This window comes from Otolemur garnettii, unplaced genomic scaffold, assembly GCF_000181295.1.
Source record: "Otolemur garnettii isolate 467f Iridium unplaced genomic scaffold, OtoGar3 scaffold00042, whole genome shotgun sequence".
NCBI classification, from domain to species: Eukaryota; Metazoa; Chordata; class Mammalia; order Primates; family Galagidae; genus Otolemur; species Otolemur garnettii.
In genome coordinates this window covers 9750689-9765381 of record NW_003852437.1, presented here as the reverse complement: position 1 = coordinate 9765381, position 14693 = coordinate 9750689, and the positions used below count along the sequence as shown (strand labels likewise).

Sequence of the window (14693 nt, the reverse complement as noted above, 5' to 3'; positions counted from 1 at the left end):
CTGGGAAGGTGGGAAGAGGCCGGGACTGACAATTCAGGGCCTATACCTGGTGGAGGTGGGCACTGGGAAGGTGGGAAGAGGCCGGAACTGACAACTCAGGGGACAGCAGAGCCAGCACCAGGGCTTCCAGTCACATGTGGTCACAAAGCTCTGTGCCCAGAGAGCAATGAGAACTCGCCCATCATCAGGCCACAAACACTATTTTGTGATTATACCTCACAGCATCTGGACAGTTACCCTGATGGGCAGCTCTTGCCTGGTCTCACTGTGACCCTCTCTCTTTCCAGTTATTCCACCCAGGGGCCTTGCACAGCCAGGTTTTCCTTCTTTATGATCTGGTGTCAACCTGAGTGGTCTGGAGCTAAAAGATCATAGGTGGTTCTTAGTACAAAAGTTTTGGGACAGGCTATGTCACAAGTCACCTGTGCAGCCCTAGGGTTAGCGTAGAGAGGACCACAAAAGGGCACGGATACCAGGAGTGGAAAACCAATTAGAGCTCTGTGGCAATCAGCCACCCCCACTGAGGGACAGATGGCTCGTCTAACCTTTGTGTCTTTGGGGGCATGGCTAAGCATGGGACCATGAGGACTTCTGGTGCCTTTATAGTGAGCGTGTTCTATACCAACAGTCCCCAACCTCTGGGGCACCGGGGACTGGTTTCATGGGAGACAGAAGTGGTGGAGTGGAGTGGGGTGAAGTGAGGTGAAGGGGGAATGATTTTGATAGGAGTTTGCAAGTGACAAAGTTCTGACTTTGTGCAGACCTCTCTGCTGATGCTAATCTGTAATTGCAGCCACTCCCCAGTGCTAACATCACCACTTCGGCTCTACCTCAGCTGATCAGGCATTAGATTCTCGAAAGGAATGTTCAACCCAGATCCCTCACACGAGGTCCACAGTAGGGTTTGCATCATGAGAATTCAGCGCAACCAGTGACTGACAGGAGGCGGAGTTCAGGTAGTGATGCGAGCGATGGGGAGCAGCTGTAAATGCTCATGGAGATTCACTCCCCCACCCGCTGCCCACCTCCCACAGTGTGGCCTGGTTCCCAGCAGACCATGGACCAGTACCAGTCTGTGGCCCACGGGTTGGGGTCCACAGTTCCATACCATTCAAGGAAACTGTCATGTTACAGAAAAAGAAAGAAATTACTAGAAACTTAATTTTTTCCAGAAACATTAAAGTGAAAGTGGAGCTGTGTCTGATAAGCGGGTTCTATTTTTGAAAGTGTAATTTGGTTGCCAGTCCATCTATTCTTACCCTTTAGAATTTTTTGACTTTACCAGGGTTGCCGCTCCCACCCCCATGGAACGAGGTGGGTTGGCAAAGCCTCCAGAACCCACATTCTTACTTGCCTGTTGTCCTGGTGTGTTCCACTCTCTCGTGACTGTTGCAGGCTGCCTGCCATAAGGAAAGACACGTGTCTCAGAAGGCTGTTTCCTTCATCCATGACATCCTGACAGAGGTCCTCACGGACTGGAACGAGCCACCCCATTTCCACTTTAATGAAGCGCTCTTCCGACCTCTGGAGCGTATCATGCAGCTGGAGTTGTGCGATGAGGATGTCCAAGACCAGGTCAGTGGGACACAGCCATCAGCGTTGTCACCACCATGGCTGGCTTTTATCAAGCGCAGTGGCAGACACTGCTCTCTGAGTTCCACATACTTACTCTTCCCAATAATCCCACATGGAATCTGTGACAAAGAGAAGTTAAGCAATTTGGCTAAGAATATATAATCAGTGACTGGTGGAACTGGGATTTGAGCCTAGGCAATCTGGCTATCCTGGTCTATCTTCTTGTCCTTCTGGCCTATGCTCCTACCCCCTGCTATCCTCTCGACCAGAGGCACATGCTAAAGAAACTAACTGGAGATGTCATAGCCAACGTGTTGGTGCGCTAGGGACACAGACCACCTCCCCCGAAATTCACAAATGATGTTGAATAAATGTTTAAAAATTCCTTTTAAATACTTTGACATATTATCAAGAAAGTAAAGAATCCTAAGACACCCACAACCAAGTGATAATGAGAATTCAGAGAGGTAAACAGAGCCCTTCAGCTGGTTGTACCATGAAGAAATTTGCCATCAGAAATTCTGGCTATCACACTCATGAGGGCACGGGAACAGAAGACAGATCTTAGTGCAAACGTTATGAAGCTGAAATAGAAAGGAACTCACTGAATACCATGCCCCTGAGGATGCTGTCAGCCTGTTTTCAACATCGCCTCTTAATAGAGATTTTTTTCTCCTCATTCTTTCATTTTTTAAATCTGAAAATATTAAGAGGGTACAGATGTTTCTGATGCATGCCTGAGTCAGGGCTGTAAATGTGCTCGTCACCCAAATAGTGTTCGTTGTACTTGTTAAGTGGATTTTTGCCCTTCTTCCCCTGCCCCTCTCAATTTTTTAAAATTTTTGATTAATATACAGGTATATATGACTAGGTTACATTGTTTGCATTTGTTAGGAAAAGTCAGAGTTGTATTGAGTCCTTCACACAGGAGGTGTGCCATATACCCTTCCATTGGATCCATTAGGAGGGGCTTATGGAGCCCCGTAGATTTTCTTTTTTTTTTGAGACAGAGCCTCGAGCTGTCCCCCTGGGTAGAGTGCCGTGGCATCACAGCTCACAGCAACCTGCAACTCCTGGGCTCAAGCGAGTCTCCTGCCTCCGCCTTCCAAGTAGCTGGGACCACAGGCGCCCACCACAATGCCCGGCTATTTTTTGGTTGTAGCCGTCATTGTTGTTTGGTGGGCCCAGGCTGGATTTGAACCCGCCACCTTAGGTGTATGTGGCTGGCGCCTTAGCCACTTGAGCCACAGGCACCGAGCCAAGCCCCTTAGACTTTCAATGACTTTTACTTTCCTTTGTGGCCTAATGTGCCCATTGGTTAATGCCAACTGATTGAAGAGTTCATGGAGTGTTTGCTTTTCCATTCTTAAGATACTTCACTGAGGATAATGGTTTCCTTTTATGACTGAGTAGTACTCCATAATATCCATATACATATATCACATTTTGTTATGGGTACCTGGGTTGATTCCACATCTTTGCAACTATGAATTGTGCTACGATAAACATTCAATTACAGGAATGTTTTTGATAAAATGACTTCTTTCCCTTTGGGTAAATACCTAATAGTGGGATTGCTGGATTGAATGGTAGGTCTTTTAGTTCTTTGAGAAATCTCCATACTGTTTTCCACAGGGGTTGTACTAATTTGTAGTCCCACCAACAGTGTATAAGCATTCCTTTCTCTCCGCATCTGCGCCAGCATCAGTTGTTTTGGGACTTTTTAATAGAAGCCGTTCTAACAGGAGTAAGGTGATGTCTCATTGCGGTTTTAATTTGCATTTCCCTGATGATGAGTTTTGCTGAGCATTTTTTTCATGTGTTTCTTAGCCATTTGTCCATCTTTTGAAAAACTAATGTTCTGATCTTTTGCCTACTTTTTAATGGGGTTAATTTTTTTCTTACTGATTTTTTGGAATTCTTTGTACGTTCAAGTTTTAGCCTTTTATGGGATGTGTAGATCGTGTATATTTTCTGTAGTTTTTCTGCTTTCTCTGTTGATTATTTCCTAGGCTGTACAGAAGCTTTTTAATTTAATCAACTTCCAAAACCTCCAAACACTGCTAAGAGAAATTAAAGCAAATTTCGCTAACTCAATGTGTATATCTAGTGCAATTCCTATCCTAGAAGACTTTTTGGAAGAAATTGTCAAGGTGATTCTCAAATTTATATGAAAGTGCAAAGGATCTGGAATAGAGAAAACAAATTTGAAAAAAATTTTGGAGGATTTATACCACCAGCTTTCAAAACATCACTAATTAACACAGTATGGTATTGGTGTAAGGATAGACCCACAGATCAATGGAGCTGAAGAGTGCAGAAATAAATTCTCCTGCTTATGATCAATTGGTTTTTGTTGAAGATGCCATTTAATTCAATAGTGAGAGAGCATGTTATTTTTAGCAAATCGTGTTCAAATATACGTCATAAAAATAAACTTACAGGCTCGGCACCCATAGCACAGTATTTAGGGTGTCAGCCACCTACACTGAGGCTGGTGGGTTCAAACCCAGCCCAGGCCAGCCAAACAGCAATGACAACTGCAACAAAAAAAATAGCCAAGCATTGTGGCGGGCGCCTGTAGTCCCAGCTACTTGGGAGGCTGAGGTGAGAGAATCGCTTAAGTCCAAGAATTTGAGGTTGCTGTGAGCTGTGACGCTACAGTACTCTACTAAGGGTGACATAGTGAAACTCTATCTCAAAAAAAAAAAAAAATTGGCTTGGTGCCTGTGGCTCAAGTGGCTAAGGTGCCAGCCACATACACCTAAGGTGGCAGGTTCGAATCCAGCCCGGGCCCGCCAAACAACAATAATGGCTGCAACCCAAAAATAGCCGAGTGTTGTGGCAGGCGCCTGTGGTCCCAGCTACTTGGGAGGGAGGCTGAGGCAAGAGACTCGCTTGAGCCCAGGAGATGGAGATTGCTGTGAGCAGTGAAGCCATGGCACTCTATCCAGGGGGACAGCTTGAGGCTCTGTCTCAAAAAAAAAAAAAGAAAAAAATTACATTCTTACCTCTTACCATATGCAAAAATAACTTAAAATGGGTCATGACTGAAATGTAAGAGTTAAAACAATAAATTTTTTTAGAATATAGCATAGGAAATAATCTTCAAGGCCTTGGATTAAGCAAAAATTTCTTAGAAATGACACCAAAAATATTTCCCGTTAAAAGAAAAGTTGATGAATTGTACTTCATGAAAGTTAAAGACTTTTACTCTTCAAAAGACATTGGTAAAAAAATAAAAAGACAAGCCGAAGTCTATGAAAAAACATTTACAAATCATAGTTCAGAAATCCATAAGGAACTTCAGGGACGATAAGAACAAGACAATAATGAGAAAACAAACCCAATTTACAAAACCAGTGAAATATTTACAGATGGGGAATCACGTGAGAAGATGCCCGGTAACCCTGGTCATTAGTAAGATGTAGATGAATACAATATGGCTGACATTCCTAGGCATTCTTCCCCTCATAAGGAAAGGATTCTAAATGCCACCTCCTCTGCCTCTGCCAGGTTGTGACATCCATTGGTGAGCTGGTAGAAGTGTGTTCCACACAGATCCAGTCAGGATGGAGGCCCTTGTTCAGTGCTCTGGAAACAGTGCACAGCGGGAACAAGTCAGAAGTGAAGGAGTACCTGGTTGGGGACTACTCCATGGGTAAGAATGTTTGGATGAGTCTTACCATAGAGCATTCGTTTTCTAGGTCAAGGTTCATGCTATCAAAAGAAAAACTTGAACAACAGAGAAGACAGACATTCAGCCATGTCTTGTCAGCGAGAAATCATGTGACCTAGCAGGGACATGAGTTCTGCTGAGAGCTCTGAGCATGGTCAGGCCCTGCTCTCACTGACAAGTGGTCAAAAGGCGGAGAGGCGTCTGTTGTTTCACTTACACACAGCTGTGTTGAGTTCATTCCCAAAGCCCAAAAGAAAAATGTTATCCACTTGCTTGTAAAAAGCAAAAAGGTATCACAACACAGAGGAATCAGAATTAGAGAGATTAGGTCTAGCTTGGAATGGATGGACACCAGGAAGCATGCCCAGAGCCCAGGGATGTTGTCTTGGAGGTCCCCAAGACCATCCCTATATTCAGAAACCTGTGGGAGCTGGCGTATAGTTATGCTAAGATTTATTACACAGCTCAAGTCTAAAATTTGTTTTGGCAATATAGTAAGGACACAGATTATGAGGGGAAAAGACACACAGAACCTGGGAGAATCTATGCATTGACTTCCTTTTGGTCTCACTCTCCCACGAGAGATCACACAGGGTACACTCTTCCCAGCAGTGAAAACATGGCGACATATTTGTAATGTCTGTGCCCAAGGAAGCCCAGCTGGTCAGGTACACACTTTCTGTCTTGCACATACCAAAATTCCAGACTCCCCCCCAAAGGAAGCAGGTATTCGGCATAAACCACAGGGTTTCCACGAACAATCTTGGCATGTTGAACTACCCTTATCAGTTAGCTGTGGTCTAGGAATATTCTGGGACCCAAGTTCCCAGAGGCCAGTCAAGTTCAAACCAAGCAAACCTTTCTAAAAGAATAGTAGTTTCAGATCTTTTCTGCACATGTATGAATACCTGTGTGTGCCATTGGAGGTTTGTCTAAACCTGCCCTTCATGCCCTGCAGAAATTCTGTAACTATCTATGCAGAAGCATTATAGAGCCATGTAGTTCACTGCCCTATAGACCAATATGTGACCTCAGCCCTGCATTCAGCCAGCTCTGCCCTCCCTTCTCTCCTGAGTTCTCTCTTCATAGCCTTCCTCTGGCTCCAGAGTAGGCAAAGCTGAGGATCACGTCAGAGCCAACCCAGGGGCCCTGTCAAAAAGCCCAGGTCTTTCTAGAGTAGATCTTTTCCAGCCTTGTGGAAGGTGCTGGGAGGATGGGCAACCTGAAGGGTATAAACTGACTTTCTACAATCTTCCTTTCTCAGGGAAAGGCCAAGCTCCTGTGTTTGACGTATTTGAAGCTTTTCTCAATACGGACAACATCCAGGTCTTTGCCAATGCAGCCACTAGTTACATCATGTGCCTTATGAAGTTTGTCAAGGGACTGGGTAAGTGGATGGTTTTGTGTGACTGGAGGCCGGGCACAGACATCCTGAGACCAGCGAGCATCCTGGGATATAAGCAGATGGTGGGGTGCTGTGTACCCCAAGGTGGAAGGCTTACTGCAGAAATAGAGTAGATCTTGTCCAAGGTTGATACTTCCCATTGTGATCATGGAATATCTTCATTCTATATTTTATAACAACTTCATTTCAAAGAATAATATCAACTTTATATTTGTCCTATTTTAAAATGTTCTTAGATGTAAGAAATCCCTATGGTGAAACTCTCAAAACGTTTAAGCTTCTTCTAAACATTTGGTTTAACTAATACCCTTCCCATTCTTTTCATTCCATATAAACCTGAGCTACATTAAAAAAAATCTGCCATAGTAAGTCATGTTTTATTGTGAGAGTCTGTTGTGTTAAAGTGTTCTTAAACTAAGTATAAAATTAGCTAGGTAGTTCCTGAAACTTGAGGCCTCAAAGAAGGGAGACTTCTATGCTTCCAAAATATATTCACAATTAATAAAACCTAATAGCTGGGCGTTGTGGCAGGCGCTTGTGGTCTCAGCTACTTGGGAGGCAGAGGCAGGAGGCTTGCTTGAGCCCAGGAGTTGGAGGTTGCTGTGAGCTGAGATGCCACAGCACTCTACCCAGGGGGACAGCTTGAGGCTCCTGTCTCAAAAAAAAGAAAAACCTAGGGCAGGAGACATTCTTAACTTTTGTTAAGGAACCGGGAAATCAACTCAGGCTGCTAATTATGTGACATTGAGGAGAGTCATTTTCTGCATAAGCACAATATTGAATATTCTGGGCTCGAAAATTCTAGTTTTATTCAAAATTTTTAATTCTGATTCTTAAAATAGTCATGTGAGTATGGAGGCTGAGAAGTCCCATTATAAGCTGTCTATAAGTTGGAAAACCAGAGATGCCAGTAGTATGACTCTGTCCAAGTTTGAAGGCCTCAGAACCAGGGAACTGATAATGTAACTCTCAGTTGGAGGCCAAAGGCCAGAGAACCTCAAGTTCTGATGTCTAAGGCAGGAGAAGTTATGTCCCGGGTTTGGAGAGAATTTACCTTCCCACTGCCTTTTGTTCTATCTGGGCCTCAGCTGACTGCATGGTGGGCTGCCACCTTGGGTTGGGATGACAACTCCACTGATTCAGATACCAATCTCTTCCAGAAACAGCCTCACAGAAATAATGCTTTCCCAGCAGTCGTGGTGTCCCTTAATCCAGCCAAGTTAATTATCACATAGAGGATGTTTAAAACAGGTTCTATTTTTCATCTGTAAATCATAACTTGGAGTTGTTTGTGTGGGACATGGGGGTCAGTGGAAAAGGCCAAGCCCCCAGTATGGCCATTGTGCCTGACTACTGCCATTTGCATAGATTCAGATGTCTAACACAGCAGCCAGGTTAAAAACTTGGGAACCCCTGCTGTAATAACGGATAGGAAATTTATTTTTTATTCCTACCTGTTTATTTCAGCATGAATTTGGCCTGGGCTGTGTTTTCCTATTATGTGGTATATTGATCTAAACCAGGAGTTGACAAACTGTGGCCCACCTGCCAAATCTGACGCACTGACAGTTTTTATGAATAAAGTTTTATTGGAACACAGCCATGCTCATTTGGCAATAGCCTCCTTCACCTACAACAGAGTTGAGAAGTTGCAATAAAGATAGTATGACTTATAAACTTAAAGTATTTACTATCCGGCTTTTTGCAACAGAAGTTTGCCAGCCCCTGATCTAAACCATAAGAAATGTTTTATCTTTCGTTTTTTTTTAAAGGAGAAACATGCCTCTTTGCTTCTGAATTTTAACTAATGCCTAGTAATTACGTCTGTTTACTCACAAGGGATGATGCTGGTTGCTACAATTGTAGACAATTAGAAACAATTATCATACTGTGAAATGATTTTATTAAAAGTATAGAGATAGACTCATTATGAGAAGAAGAATTATAGTAATTTAGGTTATTTATTCCTACAGAAAATCTAGATGCCCCTCTACAGATGTGTTAAATTTCTAGACATGTACAAAAACCAGAAATCATTTAAATTCAATTAAGTAGTCTCTATCCCTGCACCCCAGATGTTTAGACTCTTCCCAGAGACCTCATTTATCATCAGCATTTAGTGTTGTGCCCTGGCAATGATCAAGTCCTCTTCCAAAGGGAGGAGGGAGTGCTTCATTCCAGCCCAACCTAGGCCCTGTCTCTGGGGCTGTCCCTTGTCATCAAAGCTTCAGAAGTCACACCGTCCAACAGCAGGGCCTGGAGATTTCGATTTCAGGGTGCCCTTGTACAAACGGATCCCATCCAGCCACTGAAAGTACTGTAAGTGTTAGAATAGGAAAGAAGTGTTCAGTGTTCAGTGAAAGAGAAAGTTATACAACAGTGTAATCCCAACAAAATAATCTGTACAGTATGGTCCCAGCTGTATTTAGCACAGACAAATGTCTGAAAGGATTTTTCCCAGCATTTCCTTTGGAGTTGTACAATTTAGGGGCATTTTTCTTCTTTTCTCTCTATTTTTGTTAAATATTTGGTGAATTAATACTATGTGAATAAGTAAGTCTCCTGTTTTCAGGAGCCAAGCAAGGGTAACTTTGTTGGTCTCTGTCCCCCATGCTGCCCAGGGGAGGTGGACTGTAAAGAGATTGGAGACTGTGTCCCAGGACCAGGAGCCCCATCCACAGACCTGTGCCTCCCAGCCCTGGATTACCTCAGGCGCTGTTCACAGGTACGGGGGCCCTGCCCACGCCGTGCTCCAGGCCCTGAGACCTGCCTCAGAAGATGTCGCCAAAATGCATGTGGATGTCTTTTGCTAAAGTCCCAGAGAAATGCTTTCTGCTGTCTCTGAGGAGACAAGAGCTCAGGTTTAGCGTATAAATTTCTGTCGCTACCCTTTCCACAAAGATAAGAAAATAATGCAAACATGCTAGAATACACACGTGGGTTCTGAGATCCCTGAAACTTCTCCTTCTTACTCGGAGGCATGAACTGCCGTAATCTTTGTATTTGCATCCTCCTGTAGAAGGGGTCACAAGGTCATGGAAAGACTTCCGGATGATGGTACCAAAAAGTGGAGGGCCAGGTTGCAAACAGTGAAAAGGGAGATTAAAAAAAGAAAGTGGGATGTGTTCAATCAAGACCCAGTAAAGAGAGCCCTGTGTGGGCTTATCTAAGGGAGCAGGGGCCTTCACGCATTTGGCCCTTCCTGCCTCAGTGGCCGACGAGTGAGAAGGTGCTCCCTGCTGAAGTCCTCTCTCAATAGCTTCTCTCCTGCCCTCCCAAGTTGTGTCCCCAGGTCTCTTCTGGGTTGTGTTTGCACCTTCTCCTGCCCCATGGCCTTAGGAAGGACATGCAGCCCTGCTTCTCCCTCCAGCTGCCCCCCCCCCCCGGCTCCATGTGACGTGATCCCGCTCGCTCCCCTTCTATCCTCAGATCCTGCTCTCCAACCAACCACCTTGACTTTCTGCCCCACCCCCACCCCAGTACACCAGCACATTATTGCCCAGGGCCACTGCTGCTCCCTCTGCCTGGACTCACCTTCCCCACATTCCATGTGATACTTGGCTTCTTCCAGATCCCATGAGAAACTTCACCTCCTCAGAGAGAGCAGGGCTAAAACGTCTGCAACTCCAGCCAGTGTTCACCCCACACCCCCATCACTCGTTCTAGTACCACCTGTTCAGTTTTCCCTATAACATTCCTATCCGATTTTATTTATTGGTTGTGAAAAAATTCTAGTCTGTAAGACCTGTGAGAACAGGAATTTTGTCTTTCTCACTCACAGCCATTTCCCTGGTTTCTGGAACAGTCTGGGCATGGCAGGCACAATTCTAATTCATAAGACATAAGGGTTCTTGGGTGATCATCCCAGCAAGAGGGATCCCTGGGGGCCTGGGCCCTCATAGTGAGAGAGGAGCCCAGAGCCCACTCCCTCTTATCAGCTCTGCTTCTGAGACCTTCATTTCTCCCACTCTGCCTCCAAGTCCCCCACTTCTCCAGTCTTGCCTCTGTGTTTCCTTACAGGCTGAGTCAGGGAAGGGGCAGTCAGAGTCTGGCATCCCATTTGCCTGCAGACTCTTCTCAATGATTCCCGCTCAACATTTTTTTCCCATGGCAAAAAGTCTTGACATACTCCCTGCTTCCCTTTTATAGGTTTATAAAAGTCTATAAAACTCACATGTAATTAAAATACTGAAAAATTATCCATAGGGTCTTTTCCCCACTTTTTTTTTTTTTTTTTTTTTTTTTTTTTTTTTTTGCTAGGAAATGCTGTTTCATCAGCTTCATGGGATGAAGGCTTCTTATAAGCTACATTTATAAATCCAAATCACAACCAAAAACTTAGAAATTGTTAGATATTGGGAGCTTCTCTAATTCCCCTTTAGTATTGGTGTATAATTTCACTGTTCTTTAACACCCAGAGTGCAGCTTTTTCCAATATATAATTGCAATTTTTTTTTAATTTAGTTATTGGCCAAAATCTACAAAATGCCCTTGAAGCCAATATTCCTCAGCGGGCGACTTGCTAGCTTGCCTCGCAGGCTTCAGGAGCAGTCAGCCAGCAGTGAGGATGGAATGGAATCCATCCTGTCTGATTTTGACGATGACACTGGTAAGTTAATTGATTGGACTAAACCGAGTTATTCTCTACGTCCATATTCCCAGAAGCTTAAGCCACAAATTAAATAGCTCATAGATTGTCTTAGTCATTTTAGTGCTGTTAGAACAGAATTCCTGAGGTTAGGCACTCTATAAAGAACAGAGATGTACTTCTTACAGTTCTGGAGTCTGGGACGTCCAAGGCTGAGGGGCCTGCTTCTGGGAAGGGGTGCTTCTTGCTGCACCATCCATGGCAGAAGGGCAAGAGAACACTTGAGAAGAAGGGAGAGAGCTGGAATCCTTTGTTAATCAGGAACCCACTCCCAAGTTGATGATACTAATCCATTCCCAAGGGCAGAGCTCTAAAGACTTAAGCACCTCTTAAAGGTCCCAGTCACAACAGTGTTGCAGAGGGGATTATTCCCAAAACATGAACTTTGGGAGATGCATCCAAACAGTAGCATATATCATAGGAATGGTTATCCATTCTTGTCATTTTTTATAATTTTGTTGGAACAAGTCTATGTAAAGTTTCCCCAAAATATCACTTTTCAATGGATGCCTCTAGACTTCCCCAAAATATCACTTTTCAGTGGATGCCTCCAGACAATGTTGCACATTCCACTAAATGTAAACTCTGAGTTCTTTCCATGTTAGCGAATTGGAACAAAGTTGCATTGGTGAATCGTCACTTAAATTGGCTGGTAATTGTCCTTAGTGTCTTTTAGGAAACACAATCATGACATAATTACTTCCTGCAGGACTATTTGGTTAGAGACTGGGGAAATTAAGCCATTACTAAAGAATCTATTTGTGACTGGTGAAGCTGAAGCCTCATGGAAAGAATAATTTTAAAGAACTTGTTTCAAATTAGGTCCCGCATGATCTCTGTGAATCAAAGTTCAGTCTAGTAAGGGTGGATAATTTTCAGATGGATTAACTCATGCTCATACCTGCTGTCTTCTGTCTCAGAAGACTATCCTGTCCTGCAGCTAGCAATGGAAATCTTACCATTAAGTAGGTCTAATTTCTGTATATTGGGGTTTTTTCTAAACCCTTGCAAAAGGACTTTTTAGGGAAGGTTTTATTTTTAGTTTTTATTTGTTTGTTTTGTTATTTTGCTGTTACAAATTCATTTATAAGGGTAGCCAGAAGATGTACAGTTTTCAATGGAGATTATTAACAATAAAACTTCATGAGTTCAGATTAGTTGTGAGGAATAATGATAGGAAAGGATAAATATCTAATATAGAAAACTAAATATTGGACATTGGCTAGATGTTGCCTAATAGAAGGTTCAGTCTAATGATTAACTTTTACTTAGCATTTTAAGCCTCCAACCCAAATAATTATAAGCAGAAGCTAATGTCATTTATCTATAATACATTCTTAAAAATGGTTCTAGGCTCGGCGCCTATAGCTCAACCAGCTAAGGCACCAGCCACGTACACCTAAGGTGGCGGGTTCGAATCCCCAGCCCGGACCCGCCAAAACAACAATGACGGCTGCAACCAAAAAATAGCCAGGCGTTGTGGCGGGCGCCTGTGGTCCCAGCTACTTGGGAGGCGGAGGCAGGAGACTCGCTTGAGCCCAGGAGTTGAAGGTTGCTGTGAGCTGTAATGCCACGGCACTCTACCCAGGGGGACAGCTTGAAGCTCTGTCTCAAAAAAAAAAAAAAAAATGGTTCTAAACAGCTATGTGTGTCACGGACTATTCTTCTTCCTATTTGTGTACATCATTAATTGATTTTTTTTTTCTAGGAAGCTTTTTGTCTAATGGATGAAGTTTAGTTAAGCCCCTGTTTGAGTTTCCCACATAATCAATTCATTCGGGACTTTAAAGTTATAATTATGCGTAAAACATAGTAGATCAGAGAAAGTAATTCAAGTTAGTGTTCAAAATTGACATGTTCTCAGATATTATTCCTCTAGCTTCCGAAGGCAAATAATTTTTTCTCCTAAAGAAATTTCAAATACAAAACTGGATAGCATATACCAAATATATACAGACACAGATATACAGGGTGGACATAAAGTTTAAATGGCACACAAACTTTGTGGACACCACCTAGGTGTAGAGAATATTCAAAGCAGAATAATACAATGTTCCCATCAGCGGCTTCAACTATTATCAATTTATGGCCAATCTTGGGTCGTGTGTATCTCTTTTCTTTTCTTTTCCCCCCTCCACCTTCCAGATTATCTTAAGGCAAATGTTTCAGTGTGTTTTTTAAAGACAGCAAATATAACCACATTACCATGATCACACCTAAAAATTAAGAATAATTTATAGATTAGAAGTTATGGGGACTACAGAATGGCTGCTTGCTGGTTGCAGAGTTTCCGTTGAGGATGAAACCGTTTTAGAAATAGCAGTGATAACTGCACACATTATTCCTGTAATAATACCACCAACTTGCACATGTTAAAAATGGCTATTTTTATACATATTTTCCATAATTAAGGCATTTTATAAAAACTGTATATGTAGACGAAGGCAGTGGATATAGAAGAATATTTTATTTTTTGCTATCATTGGCTCCCAAGAAATCTGACAATTATCTTTTTATTAAAGGAGAACAAATGTGATCAGTTTATTTTCCTCGGGCTTTGTCAGAACATGGAAAGCATAATCTGTTCAAGTCTACGGACACTAAAGGCCAACATACAGGGTGACGTCTCACGTCTGTACAGACGTGGCGTGCACATACAATGCTTAATTGGATCTAGTGATGATTCTACCCTATAGCTAAATGGATTATACAGAGATTTGCTTTTTGGTCTCCAGGTCTGATAGACGTCTGGATCATCCTTCTGGAGCAGCTAACAGCAGCTGTGTCTAATTGTCCACGGCAGCACCAACCACCAACCTTAGATTTACTTTTTGAGCTGTTGAGAGACGTTACCAAAACACCTGGTAAATAGTTCTATGTATGTTTTGGGGGGAGGAGGGAACATTTTAAAACATACAGCTTCTTTCAGGAAGGCATTTCTGTAGGTGTCTACCTGTTTTCATTGTTTCCTAGACTTAGCACAAAGCTTCACATGTAAAAGATGCTAAATAAATATTTGTTGGATGGCTATGATGAAATAATATTTAAGGTATGTCCAATGGGGTGTTGACATTTCTTCCCAGAAGTCCATTTACAAATATGGTGGCCAGTTAGTTGGAGGTGCAGGAGCTCATGTTAACTGGGCCAAGGCTGTGCTATTGGTGTTCCCAGGAGCCAGTTAGCTGTGTCTTGTTCCATGATCACACCCTTCCTTTGTGGTAGGATCTCAGTCACATGCTCTTGGCCCCAGGGCCGTAGGCTGGGCTCACCAGGTCTACCACTGACATAAACAAACCTTTTGCATGGTTAATGCGGTACCAAGAGAGCAATGCCTTGGCTGTGTAAAGGCTGCAAGTGATTAGATTTGGAAACAGCTATTTAGGGCT

At 43.1% G+C, this 14693-nt stretch overlaps 1 protein-coding gene across 1 annotated transcript in view; it reads left to right on the top strand.

Moving 5' to 3' along the window:
* The window catches only part of ARFGEF3 (ARFGEF family member 3), a 157536-nt gene that overhangs the window by 125595 nt on the left and 17248 nt on the right, over window positions 1-14693 (top strand). The window contains exons 22-27 of the mRNA XM_003790289.3: window positions 1396-1575; window positions 5092-5236; window positions 6519-6641; window positions 9281-9384; window positions 11124-11268; window positions 14043-14171. Coding sequence (XP_003790337.2) covers window positions 1396-1575; window positions 5092-5236; window positions 6519-6641; window positions 9281-9384; window positions 11124-11268; window positions 14043-14171 — 826 coding nt within the window. The remainder of the gene's footprint in view (window positions 1-1395; window positions 1576-5091; window positions 5237-6518; window positions 6642-9280; window positions 9385-11123; window positions 11269-14042; window positions 14172-14693) is intronic.